Here is a 15,915-nt window from a genome sequence, read left to right as displayed (position 1 = left end):
GGGAGCCTGGGCACCCCCGCCCCCCAGACCCCGGGGAAGCGGGGCAGGCGGGACGTGTTGCACAGAGTTCCGCGGGAGAAGGCAGGAGCGCAGCCCTCCCAGGCGCTGGGGACCCGAAGACGCCCCAACGCCCGGGGCCCGTCCCTGGGGGGGTCACCGGGAGGGCGGGTGTGGAGGCGGCGCCGCGGGTGGCCACAGACACCTCGGGCCTGTGAACAGTGAAGGCCACACCACCGTGCAGCTGCCCTCATGCTCGCCCTGACAGCGTTGGGCACCCATGCGCTCGGGTACCGCGCCCCGGGCAAGGCCCCGGCCCCCTGACCTGACACTGCCCCCCGCGGGCTCCCTGGTCCACTTCTCCTTCAGCGAAGAGGACACCTGTTGGCACCCTCCAGGCAGATCTGTCAGGTGGGTGGCCTGGGGCCAATTCCCTCCTTTGCCACTGAGGGCTCTGGCTGGGGTGGGGGAGAGGGTCCCCTGTATGCCTCGGGGAGTCCCCAAAGTGGGGAGCCCCACCTCCTTTCCCCGGCCCCAAAATTCTTGGTGCTGCTGCTGGCTTCCTGCAGGTGACAGCCCCCCAAAAGAGTACTAGGTCCTGCCCTGTCCTATTTAGGATGGGCTCTTTTCACCCTCTTTGCGCCCCTAAACCCGGGTTTCTGGCACTCATGCTGGTAGCAAATATAGGTGTCCAGCGTCACCTGGGCTCCACTCCCAGGCCACCGGCCTGGAGCCAAGTCCCTCTGGCCCGGCTCTGCTCTGGGCCTCCAGGCATACTCACCCCCTCCTTGCTGGGGCTGCCAGGCTGAAAACCAGGCTGCGGTGGGGGAGGGGGGCAGCCCTGGTAGAACTCCCGGGGGTTATTTAGGATCAACTGGGCAGTGCTGGAGCAGAGAAAATTCTCAGGGTTCTCCCGCCTTGTTCTCGCTCCCCTCTACCAGTCCCTTCAGACACCCGGGCACGCACACACACACACACACACACACACACACACACACACACGCTGTCTCCATCCACAGCTACACATGACACAAACATAGACACACCCACACACAGGGTGATTGGGGTCACCTGGTGTTTACCGTGCAAGGTCTGGGTCCCTTAGCTGTAAGGGACACAGGGAGAATCTCACTGTTGACCCACGGGGGCCGTGAGCACAAAGCACCGAAACCCTGGCATCACGCAGCCTCACGTCCCCCGCACCGCACACGCAGGCCTGGCTCTCACCTGCGCACAGCCACATGCAGGAGCACACCTCGTATCCGCTCAGGGGTCAGGGACAGCCACGTGTGTGGCACACAGGTACGCCCTTACAAGGTCACACAAATTCACAGACACACACACGGATCCGCGCAGGCGTCCGTGAACGCTCAGGCCCCACTGACACGCTCCGACATACAAATGCACACGGACACCTATATACACACGGGTGCCCTGAGCACACATACACCCTGACTCGCACGTGCACAGACGTTCCGTGCACACCCGGCCCTACAAACAGCCGTGTCACCTGGCACCACGCGCCTGCCTGGCAGACACACACCAGCGCCCGCCCTCAACCTCTGTATGACCTTCACAAAGCAAATGCCAGGCCTTTCCAGAAAGGCCGCCTGGCGCCTCCTACGAGAGAGTCAGGTGGAGCAGGACAGGGAGCTCGGGGAGGTGCCAGGCCTGCCTGGGGGGGTTGGACACCGGGTGATCAGGCACCCAGCTTTCAGTCCTTCTAGTACCAGTCAAGTTGTTCGTGCCGTCTGCACCTCAGTTTATTTCGCTTGGAAATGGAGCATGCGTATGTGTCCGGGCAGGCGGCTACTCTGTTGTTATGATATTTACCAACCGGGACCGTGCTCCTTTCCCCGCTGTCCCCCTCCTGGCTGGTTTTTTGCCCATCAGCCCCTGCAGCAGAACTCTCTGAAGCTTGATCTGCCCCTGGGCTGCAGAGGCCCCCAGGGGCCCAATTTGATGCAGGCCTGGAGGCCTCGGAGGGGTGGAGGGAAGTGGCGGCTTCAGCCCGAGGATGCCTGCTGGAGTGTCTGGGCGTGCGGCTGTGATGTGCCCCCTGACTCCGCTTTGTGGCCTTGGGTCCCATTGGGATGGACAGTAATGGAGCGGCCTCCAGCCTGACTTTGGGCCACCCTGAGCAGTGGCAGACAAGGGACGGGTGACTCCACATAGCACCAGGGTGCGATTCTGGAGGGCAGGTGTGGCCCCACGCACACGCACACCCACACTCAGGCCACGCCTGATGCCGTCCCCTCTGCCCTTCTGAAGCCCAGGGGACAGCAGGTCCTAGAAGCACAAACAGCAGGGCCCCAGGGAGCCTCTTCCCATCCATCCTGGCCTCTGGGCTCCCGCTGACGTGAGCAGAGCCCCTGGGGCTACAGTATCTGATGCTCGCTGGGCCCGCAGTGGGACCTGGGCCTCACCTTCCCTAACGCGCGGCTTCAGGGCCTGGGGCCAGGGTAGGGGCCTCAGTGCGTAAGTATGTTCCGTCTCCTCCCCAGCGGAACTCAGCAGAGCCAAAACATCCAGGCCGTGCCCTGGGAGACAGGACATGGTTCTCAGGCAGTGAGGCCACCGACCCCTTACCACCCCTCTGTGCCCCACTCTCCCCTGTTGAGCTGGGACATGAGCTGAACACTCACAGAGCTGGCAGGGGACATAGTTGGGTTCAGGTGTATAAAGCGCTTTGACAGTGCCAGGCACACGGCAAATATTCAGTAAGTGTCTGGTTAATATTGCTATATACCTAAAAGGATCGAACTTGGCACCTGGTATACAGCAGATGCTAAATAAGTGGGCATTATCATCAAAGGCCCAAGTTCACGGTCTAAGAATATTCCATCTTAAGGTGTGTGTTTTTAAATTTACTTTTTAAAAATTCACATATAGTAAAATTCACCCTTTTTAAAAATATTTATTTTTGAGAGAGGGAGAGAGCACAAGTGGGGGAGGGGCAGAGAGAGAGACAGAGAGGGAAAGAGGGAGAGTGACATATAATCTGAAGCAGACCCCAGGCTCTGAGCTGTCAGCGCAGAGCCTGATGCGGGGCTCTAACCCACGAACCCTGAGATCATGACCTGAGCCGAAGTCGGTCGCTCAACCGACTGAGCCGCCCAGGCACCCCAAATTCACTCTTTTTCTACACATTGTATGAGCGTTTCTTATTGCAGTAAAATCTCCACAACATAGACCCATTTAAATTTTTTTAATTAAAAAAATTTTTTAAATGTTTTTATTTATTTCTGAGAGAGAGAGAGAGCGTGAGCAGGGGAGGGTCAGAGAGAGAGGGAGACACAGAATCTGAAACAGGCTCCAGGCTCTGAGCTGGCTGTCAGCACAGAGCCCGATACGGGGCTCGAACCCACCAACTGTGAGATCATGACCTGAGCCGAAGTCAGACGCCTAACTTCGTCTGAGCCACCCAGGTGCCCCTTTAAACCATTTTTTGAGTGTACATCTCGGTGTCGCTGAGTATACTGACATTGTTGTGCGCCACTCACCACCGTCCATCTCCAGAACTTCACCGCCTTCCCAAACCGCCACTCTCTCTGGCAAGGAAGGGACACTTGAGTTGTTTCCTGCTCTTGGCCATCTTGAATAACGCTGCTCTGAACACTGGCGTGCAAATATCCGCTGGAGTCCCACCTTCAATTCTTAGTGTTTAGTATTTCAGTAACCGCACCGTTTCACATCCCCCCGCCACGCACCAGGGTTCTAGTTTCTCCACGTCCTCGCCAACACTTGTTATTTTACCTTTTTTTCTCACGATTTTATTCTTTTTGTTTGTTTTACGTTTTACTTATTTTGAGAGAGAGCGTGCGAATAGGGGAGGGGTGGGGGGAGAGAGAGAATCCCGACACGGGGGCTCTAACCCATGAACCACGAGACCATGACCCGAGCCGAGGCTGAACGCCCAACCGACTGAGCCACCCAGGCGCCCCGGAATTTGTTTTTAAAAGAAGTGTGAATTTGTGACTGTTAAAAGATTTCTGATTTCTCTCCTAAAATTGGAATACCTGGTGGCTGGGGGGACCCCAGCACCGCTCTGCCCTTTGGTGTCAGCTGCGTGGCCTCTGAGGACGTTTGCCATGATGGTAGGAATGTGCTGGAAGCTGGGCTGAGTAGGCAGAGCACGGCAGTTCACGTTTCGGTCTGAGGAGTTATAAGACTTGGAATTGAAGGGGTACCTGGGTGGCTCAGTTGGTTAGGCTCCCGACTTCAGCTCAGGTCATAATCTCACACTTCGTGGGTTCGAGCCCGATGTCTGGCTCTGTGCTGACAGCTCAGAGGCTGGATCCTGTTTCGGATCCCGTGTCTCCTCTCTGCCCCTCCCCCCCCATCTCTCTGTCTCTCTCTCTCCAAAATAAGTAAACATAAAAAAATTTAAAAAAGACTTAAGATTGAATTCTGGCCCCACCATGCTTTTGCTGTGTGACCCTGAGCCGATCATGCTCGTCTCTGACCTTAGTTTCTTATTCTGTAAAATGGAGTCAGCGAAGTCCCTCCCTGTACTCCTACCCCACGACTGGCCCAGAAAAAAGGTTAATAGATCTGCAGATAGAGGTTTTGCTATCCTATTCTAGAGGATTTCGAACTTTCTTTCTTTCTCTTTCTTTCTTTCTTTCTTTCTTTCTTTCTTTCTTTCTTTCTTTCTTTCTTTTCTTTTCTTTCTTTTTCTTTCTTTCTTCTTTCCTACCTTCCTTCCTTCCTCTCTCTCTCTTTCTTTCTTTTTCTTTCTGTTTTTCTGTCTTTCTCTTTTTTTTTTCCTTCCTTCCAACTTATTTTTGAGTGTAGTGGGGGAGGGGCAGAGAGGGGGGACAGAAGACGTGAAGGGGGCTCTGCGCTGACAGGCTGTCAGCACAGAGCCTGACATGGGGGTCAAACACATGAACTGTGAGAACATGACCTGAGCCGAAGTCGGACGCTCAACTGAGTCACCCTCAAACTTATTTTTTTTTTAAATATTTTTATTTATTTCTAGGAGAGAGACAGCGTGAGCAGGGGAGGGTCAGAGAGAGAGGGAGACACAGACTCCGAAACAGGCTCCAGGCTCTGAGCTGGCAGTCAGCACAGAGCCCGACGCGGGGCTCGAACCCACGAACCGCGAGATCATGACCTAAGCAAAAGTCGGACACTTAACAGACTAAGCCACCCAGGCGCCCCTCAAACTTATTTTTTAAAGAGGGACCGTTCAAATCAAATCTTACGCTGGCTCTCAATAGGTAGGACTGGAGAGGGGAGGGCTCATTTCCTTCCCCTGCTCCCTTGCACCCACCAGAGCATAGCCTGAAGTCTCCTGACCCTTCTAACACTTTAACAACGGGGTAACAGACCAGAGACGGCAGTGGTCTTCCCAAGGCCACACAGTATGTTGCAGGCACAGAGCACCCCACTCTCATCCTCAATTCTGCATATCGACTGCTTTGCCGAGTCCGCTGCCCGCATGGCATGTACGGGGCTGGTTGACTCACAGTTGCCGATGTTTCCTGAGCGTTTTACCTGTGTTAACACATCCATGTCGCCTGGATGACCTGATGAAGGTGGCGGTTGTCCCCATTTTGTGGATTAGGAGACTGAAATTCATTCATTTCATTTCACCCCAGTCATAACACCTCTGGGAATTAGCAGAGCCAGTGCTTCCCTGACTCATCCCGAGCGTCTTGCCCTTGACCCCAGGCTGGGGCCCTGCCAGCTTCCCCTCTGTGTCGCTGTGTCTCTGTCACAGTCTGTCTGTGTCTCTCCAGCCACTCCAGCTTTCCTTCAAACAAAAACCAAATCCTGCCACAGGGCCTTGGCACTTGCTCTTCCCACACCCTGGAGTGTTTTCTCCTCCCTCCTCACCAATGGCCTGCTCCTTCTCATCTGCCAGGCCCTGCTCACATGTCACCTCCTCAGAGAGGCCTGCATCCCCTTTTCCGGTCTCTGCGTGGCACAACCTAGCTCACATATTCCTCCATTCATACATTTTATGATTCATTCAGTAAACATTTTATTGGGTGTGCACTGTGTGCCAGGCCATGTTCTTGGCCCCCAGGACAGAGCAGTGAACAAAGAAGACAAAAATCCTTGCTCTGCAAAGCTTGGTTCTAGAAAGGAAGGCAAACTGTAAAGAAGTAAAATATAGAATATGTCAGGTCAGTAGTGTTTACCTTTTTAAAAGAAGGTAAACATGAAATAGTAAGGCAGAGATTCAAATCTTAGATGTGCTGGCCAGGTGGGGCCTCCAGGGGAGGCAGCCTTTGAGGAGAGGCCTGAAGGAAGCAGAGGAGCCAGCAGCCATTGGAGATCTGGGCCGGGGAAACAGCCTGTGCAGAGGCCCTGAGGCAGGAATGCATCTGGAATGTTGAGGAAAAGGGGCTGGAGTAGAGTGAATGAGGGGTAGACTGGGAGGTCATGGGGCAGGGCCCTGTGGGCCCCAGTGAGGACTTGGGCTTTTGCTCTGGGTGAGCTGGGAGCCGTCAGAGGGGCTGAGGGGAAGACGGATGTGACTCTGGTCGCCGTGGAGGGGAACAGATGGGAACCAGGAAGCAGAGCAGAGACAAAGCGCTGGTCCAGGCCACCTATGAGCCCAACACAAGCCGCCCTTGCCAGCAGGGAGTCGGCCAAGGAGGCACTGAGAAGTGGATGGATTCTGAGTAGACCTGGGCAGTGAGGAAAGAGTAGAGGCAGATGGTCCCCCACCTGCAGATGCAGATGGGCCATCTTTTGGGGTGTGCACTGCCCCTAGGTTAACCCGTTTATAGCCCGCCCCCTGTGCCATCTCCATAAGGGCCAGATGGGGGTCTGTCTTGGTCACTGCTGTGTCCCCAGCAGCTCAACAGAGCCGGGCTCACAAAGGCACTCAACAGCTGCTTGGGCTCTGCAGCCCCCCGTCTCCCGTCACCTTTAGGATGTCCGTCTCTCTCTCTCTCTTTTTTTTTTTTATGTTTTATTTATTTCTAGGAGAGAGAGAGAGACAGCGTGAGCAGGGGAGGGTCAGAGAGAGAGGGAGTCACAGACTGAAACAGGCTCCAGGCTCCGAGCCGGCAGTCAGCACAGAGCCCGACGCGGGGCTCGAACCCACGAACCACAAGATCATGACCTAAGCGAAAGTCGGATGCTTAACCGACTAAGCTACTCAGGCGCCCCAGGATGTCCGTCTCTCTTTAATGTCTTCTGTCTGTCCCCCATCACTACCAGGAATTTCCTCGGTCCCCTTATTCCTCTGGACCTCCCCAAGCCCCTCTCAGCCCCCCTGACCGCCCTTCTCTCCCACCCCCTTGCAGCTTCGAGGCAGAGAATGGGCCCACGCCATCTCCCGGCCGCAGCCCCCTGGACTCGCAGGCGAGCCCGGGCCTCGTACTGCACGCCGGGGGTGCTGCCAGCCAGCGTCGGGAGTCCTTCCTGTACCGCTCAGACAGTGACTACGACATGTCACCCAAAACCATGTCCCGGAACTCGTCGGTCACCAGCGAGGCGTGAGCACCCCATTCTCGCCCTCCAGGCCCGCTCCCAACACAAGCCGCCCTTGCCAGCAGGGAGCGGGCACACCGCCCAAGCCCCCGCACCTGTCCTTCCCCGTGCAAAGTAAACAGCCCCCCTGCCCACCGCAAGGGCTCAGTTCCTTTACGGCACGTCCACCCAGTGAGGTTTGAGAGCGCACCCCAGGGTCTCTGCCCCCCACTCAGCTACAGTGAGCCCCTCCCTCTGGCCCAGCGCCCACCCACATCCCTACCCACCCAACCTGCCCAAGCCCGCTCCTACCCACCTGGTCCCCCTCAGCCCTCCCCTTGACCCCCTCCCTGCTGTCACTTCTTCCCACAGAGCGTCCGCCTTGGCTGAGCCCCCTCTTCCTTCCCCCCTCCCTCCAGGCTTCCCTAAACCAGCCCCCCTTATCACGACNAACTCTTCTTGTCCCCCATCCCCTCCTACCCACTGCTCTCACCAGGCCCCACCTTGCGGTGGATTTGTGGGAGCCCTGTTTGTCTCTGCCCACCCCCCTGAGCTCCTCTCTCTGACCCCCGTTTCCTCCAGGACCAGCCCCTGCAGGGTGTCTACCCAGGGGAGGTGTAAACGCCCACCAACCTCCCCCAGCCCGGCCCCCACAGAGTGTCCACTCTAGAGAGTTGCTTCTCTGGCACCCCAGCCCCTTTTCACCAGGCCCGGGGTGTCCCACTGTGAGGATGCCTGACCTGCCCCTATCCTTGGTTGCAGGCACGCTGAGGACCTCATCGTGACACCTTTCGCCCAGGTGAGACCCCTCCCCTAAGAAAGGAAGGGGCTGCAACCTTCCCCCACACTTGGGGACTGGGGCCTAGCCCCCCCAGCTGCCCGTCCGGTGGGCCGCTCTCCTCACTGCTCGCTCTCCGTCCCAGGTGCTGGCCAGTCTCCGGAGTGTTCGCAGCAACTTCTCACTCCTGACCAATGTGCCCATTCCCAGCAACAGGTAAGTCAAGGCTGGACCCCAACATTCATGATCACGAGGCCAAGTGCACCTGGACTGGGTTCAACTCTTAGCTCTGCTGTGTGCCCTCAGGCAGGAACTTGACCTCTCTGAGCCTCTGTTCAGGCAGCAGTTCCCTCTGAGGGAGTAAACCATTGCAAGTTGAATGGCTAAGATGGAAACTTTTACAAATAAAGGCCAAGGGATCCAGACACAGGTGGTGAGGCCAAGGGTAGCCAGCTGCCCCCGCCTCGGAGCCACTCCTGGCCCCGATGCCAACCTTCCAGGCAAATAGCACCTTGTGGTGCCTTTGTTCCCTCCATAAAATGAGAATTTAATAGGGCCTCCATTAGATGCTGCTGTGAGGAGTCTGGAAGGTGATAGGTAGAAAGGGTGAGAACATCGCCGAGCACATAGTAAGTGCTCACTAAATAGAACTAATTGTTTGGGGGCAGGGGCTTGGCTGAGAGCTGCTGGTCTCTCTGGGAGGTGCAGGAACTTTGGAGACATAGGACCTGACCCTACCGCCGATCAGCCGCATAGTCTTCAGTAAGCCTGTCCACTTCCTTGAGCCCGTTTCCTCATCTGTAAAATGGGTTCTTATGGGGCTCCGGGAGAGGCTGCGGGCTGAGTACATGGCGGCATGCCTGGGACACGGGGAGCGCTCAGAAAAAGGGAGATTGGCATGATTCCTGGAGAGGGGAGGCAGGAACCTGCGGGCACACAGGCTGATGTCGGAGCGCCGTTTCTTTGCAGACGGTCCCCGCTGGGCGGCCCAACCCCTGTCTGTAAGGCCACGCTGTCAGGTAACAAAGCCCAGGGGATGGGAGAGGGCCCCTCTTGCTGCTTCAGTGGGGGACCCCTCACCTGGTGGGGGGGGTGGCTGTCTTATTACCTCCCTTCCCAGCACCCCACTCACTTGGTGGACCCCCATCAGCTCAGGTTGGGGCCTCTGGGTCACCACCCATGCTGCCCCTTCTCCAGAAGAGACATGTCAACAATTGGCCCGGGAGACACTGGAGGAGCTGGACTGGTGCCTGGAGCAGCTGGAGACCATGCAGACCTACCGCTCCGTGAGCGAGATGGCATCTCACAAGGTGAGGCCTCCAGCCGGCGGGGTGGGACTAGCCCCTGGGCGGGGCCTGAGGATGGGGGCCAACCGCTGGGTGGGGTCTGCAGGCGGCACCACCCATGGGGCGGGGCCAGTATCTGGATAGGGCCAATGAGGTAGGACCCTTTCCTGGGCCTGTGGGGTGGGGCTGACTGCTCAGGGACCTGAGGGAGTGGCTAACATTTGGGCCGGACTAGTGGGGCGGGGCCAGGACGAGTGGGGCGGGGCCAATCTATGAATGGGGCCTTTGGGGTGGGGGTCCATCCCTGAGCAGGGCCAACCCTAGGGCTGCGTGTTCTAACAGATTCTGACTTCCCCAGGGGTGGGGAAGCCTAGTGCGCGGGGGTATACATGTCTGGTTGTACATTTGATGTAGGCAACCATCCCTCTTGCGGGGGTCATCCAATGCTTGTATAGTCTGCAGGTGCATGTGCGACTGTGGGTCTGTGTGGCTGTCAGTTTGTTGGCTACACGTTTGCAGCACAAGGTGGGATGTGAGGGGATGTTCCAAGAGGGTATGTCATGAGTAGTGTGTAGATGTGTCTCTATGGAGGATGAATGGGTGTGCAAGCAGTTATACCAGATTGTAAGTGTGCGGGGCTGTGCCAGAGGGGTGTGTATGTTTCCAAGTGTGAGTTGGTCTAGGTGTGAATCTGTGTGTATCTCCACGCGTGTGTGTGCACACACACATGCGTGTGCTTGCAGGGCTGCAGGAGAGGGAGCAAGGCTTCCGTGTACAGTTGTGCAGATTGTGTACTGCACAACTCCAGAGGACACCATTCAGAAAACAGGCGGTATGAATGATGTCTTCGGGAGTTGTGCAGCACGGTGGTAGCCCGCGTGGGAGGATGCCTATCAGGAAATGAGTGTACAGGTGGAGGTGTCTGTGTTGGGGTTGCTGCACACACCTGTGGGCGGAGGTTTGTCTGGGAACATTGGAGTCTGAGGGTGATTGTGTCTCTGAGGCTGTGCTGAGCATCTGAGGATGTGATTGTCTCTAAATGTAGGTCTCCGGGTGTATTTCTGCGATGTGTGTGTGTGTGTGTGTAGTTGTGGGTATGAGTGTGAGCATCTCCTTGTGGGCTTCTCAGGGTATGTATGTGTCCAAGGCCCATGGTATTTGTGTTTGTTTGAAAGTGTGCCTGTGGATGTGCTGAGTGTGTGTTACGTGTGTCCAGTATATCCGGGTGTTTGTTCCTAGGTGTGTGTCTCTGTGTCTGGGTGTGAGTCTGTGTTCTTGGAAGGGGTGTGTCTGAAGGTGTTTTATATCTCTTTCCATACCTATAAATGACTGGACTCCAGAGTTGTGACTGTGTGGTGTGTTGAATGTGTGTGTTGGTGTAGGTGTGTCTCACAGTGTTTGTACATCTGTGAGTGTGTACAGTGTCTGGGTGTGTCCCTGGAGGGGACACGTCCTTTTGAGGGTGTCCGTGCCTCCCTGCCTACCCTCTGCAGCCCCACCTGGGTCCAGGCTCAGGCCTGTGGGTTCCGATGCCCCTTTAATGCCCCCCCCACCCCCGGCACCACCTGACGTCGCATGCAGCCTGCCAGTGCTGCAGTGAGCACGCACACGCGCACACACAGGCGCGCATACGGAGCCCAGAGCCTCCGAAGCCACCTCCCGGGACCCTCTCCTGCCCCCCCATGGGCAGGGGTCCCAGGCCACCTCCAGCCGCTGCCGCGGGGGGGGCCCATTAGGGCCAGGGGCTGGCAGACAATGTAACCAGGGCTGCTATCGGGAGCGCGGAGGGGAGGGGAGCCCCCAGCCCTGCTGGGCCGGCCCAGGCCCCTCCGCGGCTCCCCCTTGCACTGCCCACCTGCCCTGAACCCCCCCCCACAGTGGCTGTTAACCCCAGGACTCCCCAAGCCCAGCCTCTGTGTGCGGCAGCCCCGAGCGGGGCTAAGATTCCAAGATGCCCTTGGTGGATTTCTTCTGTGAGACCTGCTCCAAGCCGTGGCTGGTGGGCTGGTGGGACCAGGTAGGGGGAGTCGGGGTGGAGGATGGGCGGGAGACTCGGCTCGAGCCCTCCCACCTTGGATCTTCGAGCCCCTGGTCTGGGCTGGTGTGTGCTGCTGTGCACGTGTGTGGCCTGGACATGAAGCCTTGTGACTGTCTGTGTCTGTGTGTGGCCCAGGGCTGGGCGGGGATAGCGGGTGGCTGGGGATGTGGGTCTCTTGCTGGGTGTGTCTCTCAGTACTCGCATGTGTGTGTGTCTACAGTGGTGTGGGGTGCTGTCTGACCCTGTGCTTGTTTGCCTGGGTCATGGGGTGGCCCTTTCTGAGATCGCACGGCTCTGATTGTGGTGGTGTGTGTTGGGGCATGTTTGTGAGCCCAGAGCTGTGTGGTTTTTTTGGGGCATGTGACCCCAAGTGTCCGTGACTGCCTTCTGGTGTGTGCCCCTTGATTTGTGTGCCTGTGGCTGTGTGGAACCCTGTAAGATGGTAGTCTGTGACTCTGTGTGTGGTTGTGTGAGTTTGTGGGTCCATCTTGTGTATGTGTCTCCCGCAGCACTAGGAGGAGTAAGTGCCCCATCCTGGTGTGGGCTCCGAGGGCTCGCCCTTCCCATCAGGTGTCCCTCATGCCTCTCTGGACGGAGTCTGCTCCTGCTTTGGGGGCCGCTTCAGCGGAGCTTGGGGGCGGGGAACCAATGCCCTTTCTCCTCCATGCACAATGTCACAGCAGACGCTTGTGTGAAGTGGCATTGGGGGGGGACCAGGAGGGACCTCCAAGCCTGGTTTGGGGTATACTGCACTCATCTGTGCATCTGTCCATCCCGCTGTGGTTGGGGAGAGGGGACTATGATGGGAACCCCCCTCCCCTGGGTGACCGAACAAGGTTTCCTCAGCTCGCTGTCCTCCCCTGCCCCTGCCCAACCTTCTCTTCTCCCAGAACTTGCATTCTCTCCTGCAAAGGAGAGACTGTATTGTCTCCTTCCAAATTGGGCTGGGATCTGGGGGCCAGGACGCTCTATGGGAGTGGGGTCCATATCTGGGAAGACTTGGGCCAGGGTAGCTCTGGGAAGGCAAGGGTTAAGGGGCCTGCGGCCTGCCCCCCTTTCCCCCAGCTCAGCAGCTGGTTGGAGGGGGAGTTGCTAAGGAGACTCCCATCACCATGGCGACGGGATTCTCCTGACACCCTATTGGCTCACTGTTTAGCGGGAGCCCCTCCCTTCCACAGGTGCCCCTCTGGCTCCTCCTTTGGGCTAGAGGAGGAGGAAGTCTGGGGAGGGGTGCCCCCCTTCCTCTGGAAGGGAGGGGTATGCAGAGTCCTGACGTCTAAGCCTGGGGCCCCCATCCAGACCTGGGAGGAGAGGAAGGGCTGACCCCTCCCCTCTAGCAGCTTGCTTAGGGCTCTGTTAGCTGAGCAGCGAAGTAGGAAGGACTCATGGGGTCTTCAGAAGTTTCTCGGGAGGGGCTAACCTCCTCCACCTTCTGCTGCCCTGTCTCCCCATCATTCCTTCCTTCTTGCCTCCTTCACCTTAGTTCAAGAGGATGTTAAACCGTGAACTCACACACCTGTCAGAGATGAGCAGGTCAGGAAACCAGGTCTCTGAGTACATCTCCACCACATTCCTGGGTGAGTGAAAGGCACCACTTGCGTGTGCGGGGAGGCTGCGTGCCTTAACTGGAGGGGGCTGCCCCAGACCGCAGGTCCTGTTGCTCACATTTGCCCAAGGGACTCTGACTCTTAAAGTCCCTAAAGATCAAGGTTACCATGCTCAAGAGTTCCCATGCTCCTGATGCCCCTGAACTCAGAGGGATGTCAACTTTTATAAAACCTCCACATTAAAAAATTAAAAAAAATAGAAAAGCCCCTCTAAACGCAGTGGAACCACAACAGGACTCAAATTCAAGACCCCAAGAAACCCACAAACTCAAATAGAATTCCTAAACTTTAAACGCCTCCAGGCTGAAAGGCCTCCCCAAATTCAGTAGAATCACCCAACTTGATCTGACCCTCAAATTCAGTAGAACCCAAACTTTTGATACCTAATACAGTTATACAAAATACCTCACATTCATTAGAACCCTCAAGCTAATGGGGACCTCCAACTCATCCTCATCTCTTTATCCAAAATCAGGATATGCGACCCCCCCCCCAAACTCAGGATAATTTCATCCTCTCAATTTATCACCAATGGTTTCCAAAGTCTGGCGATCGGGCGGCACCATGCCCAGGAAAAGGGCTCAGAGTTTCAAATACTCCCGCCAATGGGGGTGTGGCCATGCGGAGTTCTGAGATCCAGCCAATGGGAGCAGGGCATGCAAATAACCCCCATTAGGTCCTGTTACTGACTGGCAGGGCCCCAGGTCACAATGGGTGGCCCAGGCTTAGCTCTGGAAGCCCTCGAAAGCTCAGGAAAAGGGATCCTGGGGCTGGCCCCCAGGCAGGCTGGTGTCAAAGGGGTGGGGTGGGGTGGGGGTGGAGTTCATGGAGCCAGAGACTACCCTTCCCTCTCCCCTCCCCGTGCTGCCCACCCCCACCAGCATTCTCAGTCACCACGGAGGTGTCACCCCTGCCCGAGAAGTTTCCCAGCCTATACAGGGCAGGCAGCGACTCTCTCCAGCACCCACACCCCGCTTCCTGACTTCCCATGCCACCCCCTTACCAAACCTGGCGATCAGACTGGGGCCAACCCATAGCCCCGGGCCAGCCCCAGGGTCCTCACTCCAGCCCACCACCTCCCAGAAGAATTCCTACCTTCTCTCTGGTTTCCAGCTTATACATAACCCACAGCCCGACAAGCATGACACCCTGAAGGGATCTTCCCTCCAATGTGAGCCTTCCCAGGGCACAGCGGGGAGCAGCCGAGGGGGAGTGAGGGCCGGATGAGGGAGTGTCTATGGGGGCCTCATGCTTGTCTCTCCTCCATCTTCCCAGACAAGCAGAATGAAGTGGAGATTCCATCGCCCACCATGAAGGATCGAGAAAAACAGCCAGCTCCCCGCCAGAGACCTTCCCAGCAGCCCCCGCCCCCCGGGCCGCAATTCCAGCCCATGTCTCAGATCACGGGGGTGAAGAAGCTGACGCACAGCCACAGCCTGAACGATTCCACCATCCCCCGCTTCGGGGTGAAGACCGACCAGGAAGAGCTCCTGGCCCAAGTGAGTAGGGGCTCGGCACGGACTGGCCTGGAGAGGGGCCGGAGTCTCCTGGGGGCCAGAGAAGGACGGGGCTTTGGGTCAGTCTGAAGTGAGGAGTCAGGCATATTTGATTTATGAGACTCTCGGGGGAGCGGGAGTGAAGGAAGCAGGAGAGGAAGGAGCTAAGCAAGGAGGCGGCCTCAGCTAGAGTCTGGCCTCCACCTGAGCCCACAAAGAGCTCTAGAGCGTGAACACAGAGGTGAGCCCACCTTGAGGCAAGAGTGCTGGACTTTTGTACCCCGGTGTCAGTCGCTGGCTGTGGGCTGTCCCCAGAGTGGACAGCATTACCGCCTCCGTGTAGCTCCTGTAGGGGCAAGAGGAGTTTTCTGGAGAACAGAGAAGCTGTGAATCTTTGTAAGCAACAGTCCCGGCACCCGGCAGGTGCAAGATGGGGGCACCGGTCAGTGAAGGGGATCGGGGCAGAACCCAGATAGCATCCGCTACACGCCAGACCTGGGTTCAGCTCCTGGGTCTGCCGTGAAACCCCAATGCCAAGGGGCTCCCACATTGGTTTGTCCGGTGGACTCGATGCACTCTTGTTGGCTCACGTGGCTGACACGTAACCTGCACGCCAACACTAGCCAGAGCCACAGTCAGTCACCCAGTGTTTACTGAGCACCTACTATATGCTGGCCCTCTTCTGGATTTTGGGGAGATGTGGAAAATCAGCCCGGGTTCCTTTCCCCCTGGCGCTAATGAGCAGTTTGGCTCAGAAGCTAAACTGTGCTTTGGGGGTCAGCCAAGCTGAGTTCACGTCACAGCTTTGCCACTTGTGAGATGCAGGGTCTTGGGTCAGTCACATCTCTTCTCTGAGCTTTGGTTCTCCACCCAACCTACATGAGATCAGGTGCTTAGCATAATGCCTGGGAGCTACTAATCACTCAGGACACAGGTGCTGCGGTTGCTTTGTCATCTTCCGGCCCCGCCCGGCCAGGGAGGGACACAGTCAATTCTGTGCGCCGCGCACGCCCCGCCCCTGGCAATCATGGTGCTACTTTCAGACCGGAGCTCTGAATTGCTAGGAAAGAGTCCAGAGGGGTAAAGACCAAGAGGAACTTCTGCCCCACGTGGGTAAGGGCGTGGCCCTGGGCCTCATGGGCTCCTGACCTCGGCCCTCCAACGCCTCCAGGAACTGGAGAACCTGAACAAGTGGGGTCTGAACATCTTCTGCGTGTCCGAGTACGCCCGAGGCCGTTCCCTCAGCTGCATCATGTACACGATATTTCAGGTAGGGTGG

The 15,915-nt window shown here is 57.2% G+C and overlaps 1 protein-coding gene across 1 annotated transcript in view; it reads left to right on the top strand.

Annotated features, from left to right (window-relative positions):
* Positions 1-15,915, top strand: part of PDE4A (phosphodiesterase 4A) — a 37,463-nt gene that overhangs the window by 15,787 nt on the left and 5,761 nt on the right. Inside the window, exons 3-10 of the mRNA XM_077767976.1 lie at positions 7,266-7,457; positions 8,194-8,230; positions 8,355-8,425; positions 9,179-9,228; positions 9,407-9,519; positions 13,017-13,110; positions 14,416-14,639; positions 15,808-15,906. Coding sequence (XP_077624102.1) covers positions 7,266-7,457; positions 8,194-8,230; positions 8,355-8,425; positions 9,179-9,228; positions 9,407-9,519; positions 13,017-13,110; positions 14,416-14,639; positions 15,808-15,906 — 880 coding nt within the window. The remainder of the gene's footprint in view (positions 1-7,265; positions 7,458-8,193; positions 8,231-8,354; positions 8,426-9,178; positions 9,229-9,406; positions 9,520-13,016; positions 13,111-14,415; positions 14,640-15,807; positions 15,907-15,915) is intronic.

This window comes from Crocuta crocuta, unplaced genomic scaffold, assembly GCF_008692635.1.
Source record: "Crocuta crocuta isolate KB4526 unplaced genomic scaffold, BGI_CrCroc_1.0 scaffold115, whole genome shotgun sequence".
Classification (NCBI taxonomy): domain Eukaryota; kingdom Metazoa; phylum Chordata; class Mammalia; order Carnivora; family Hyaenidae; genus Crocuta; species Crocuta crocuta.
This window is presented reverse-complemented; position numbering and strand designations above follow the sequence as displayed.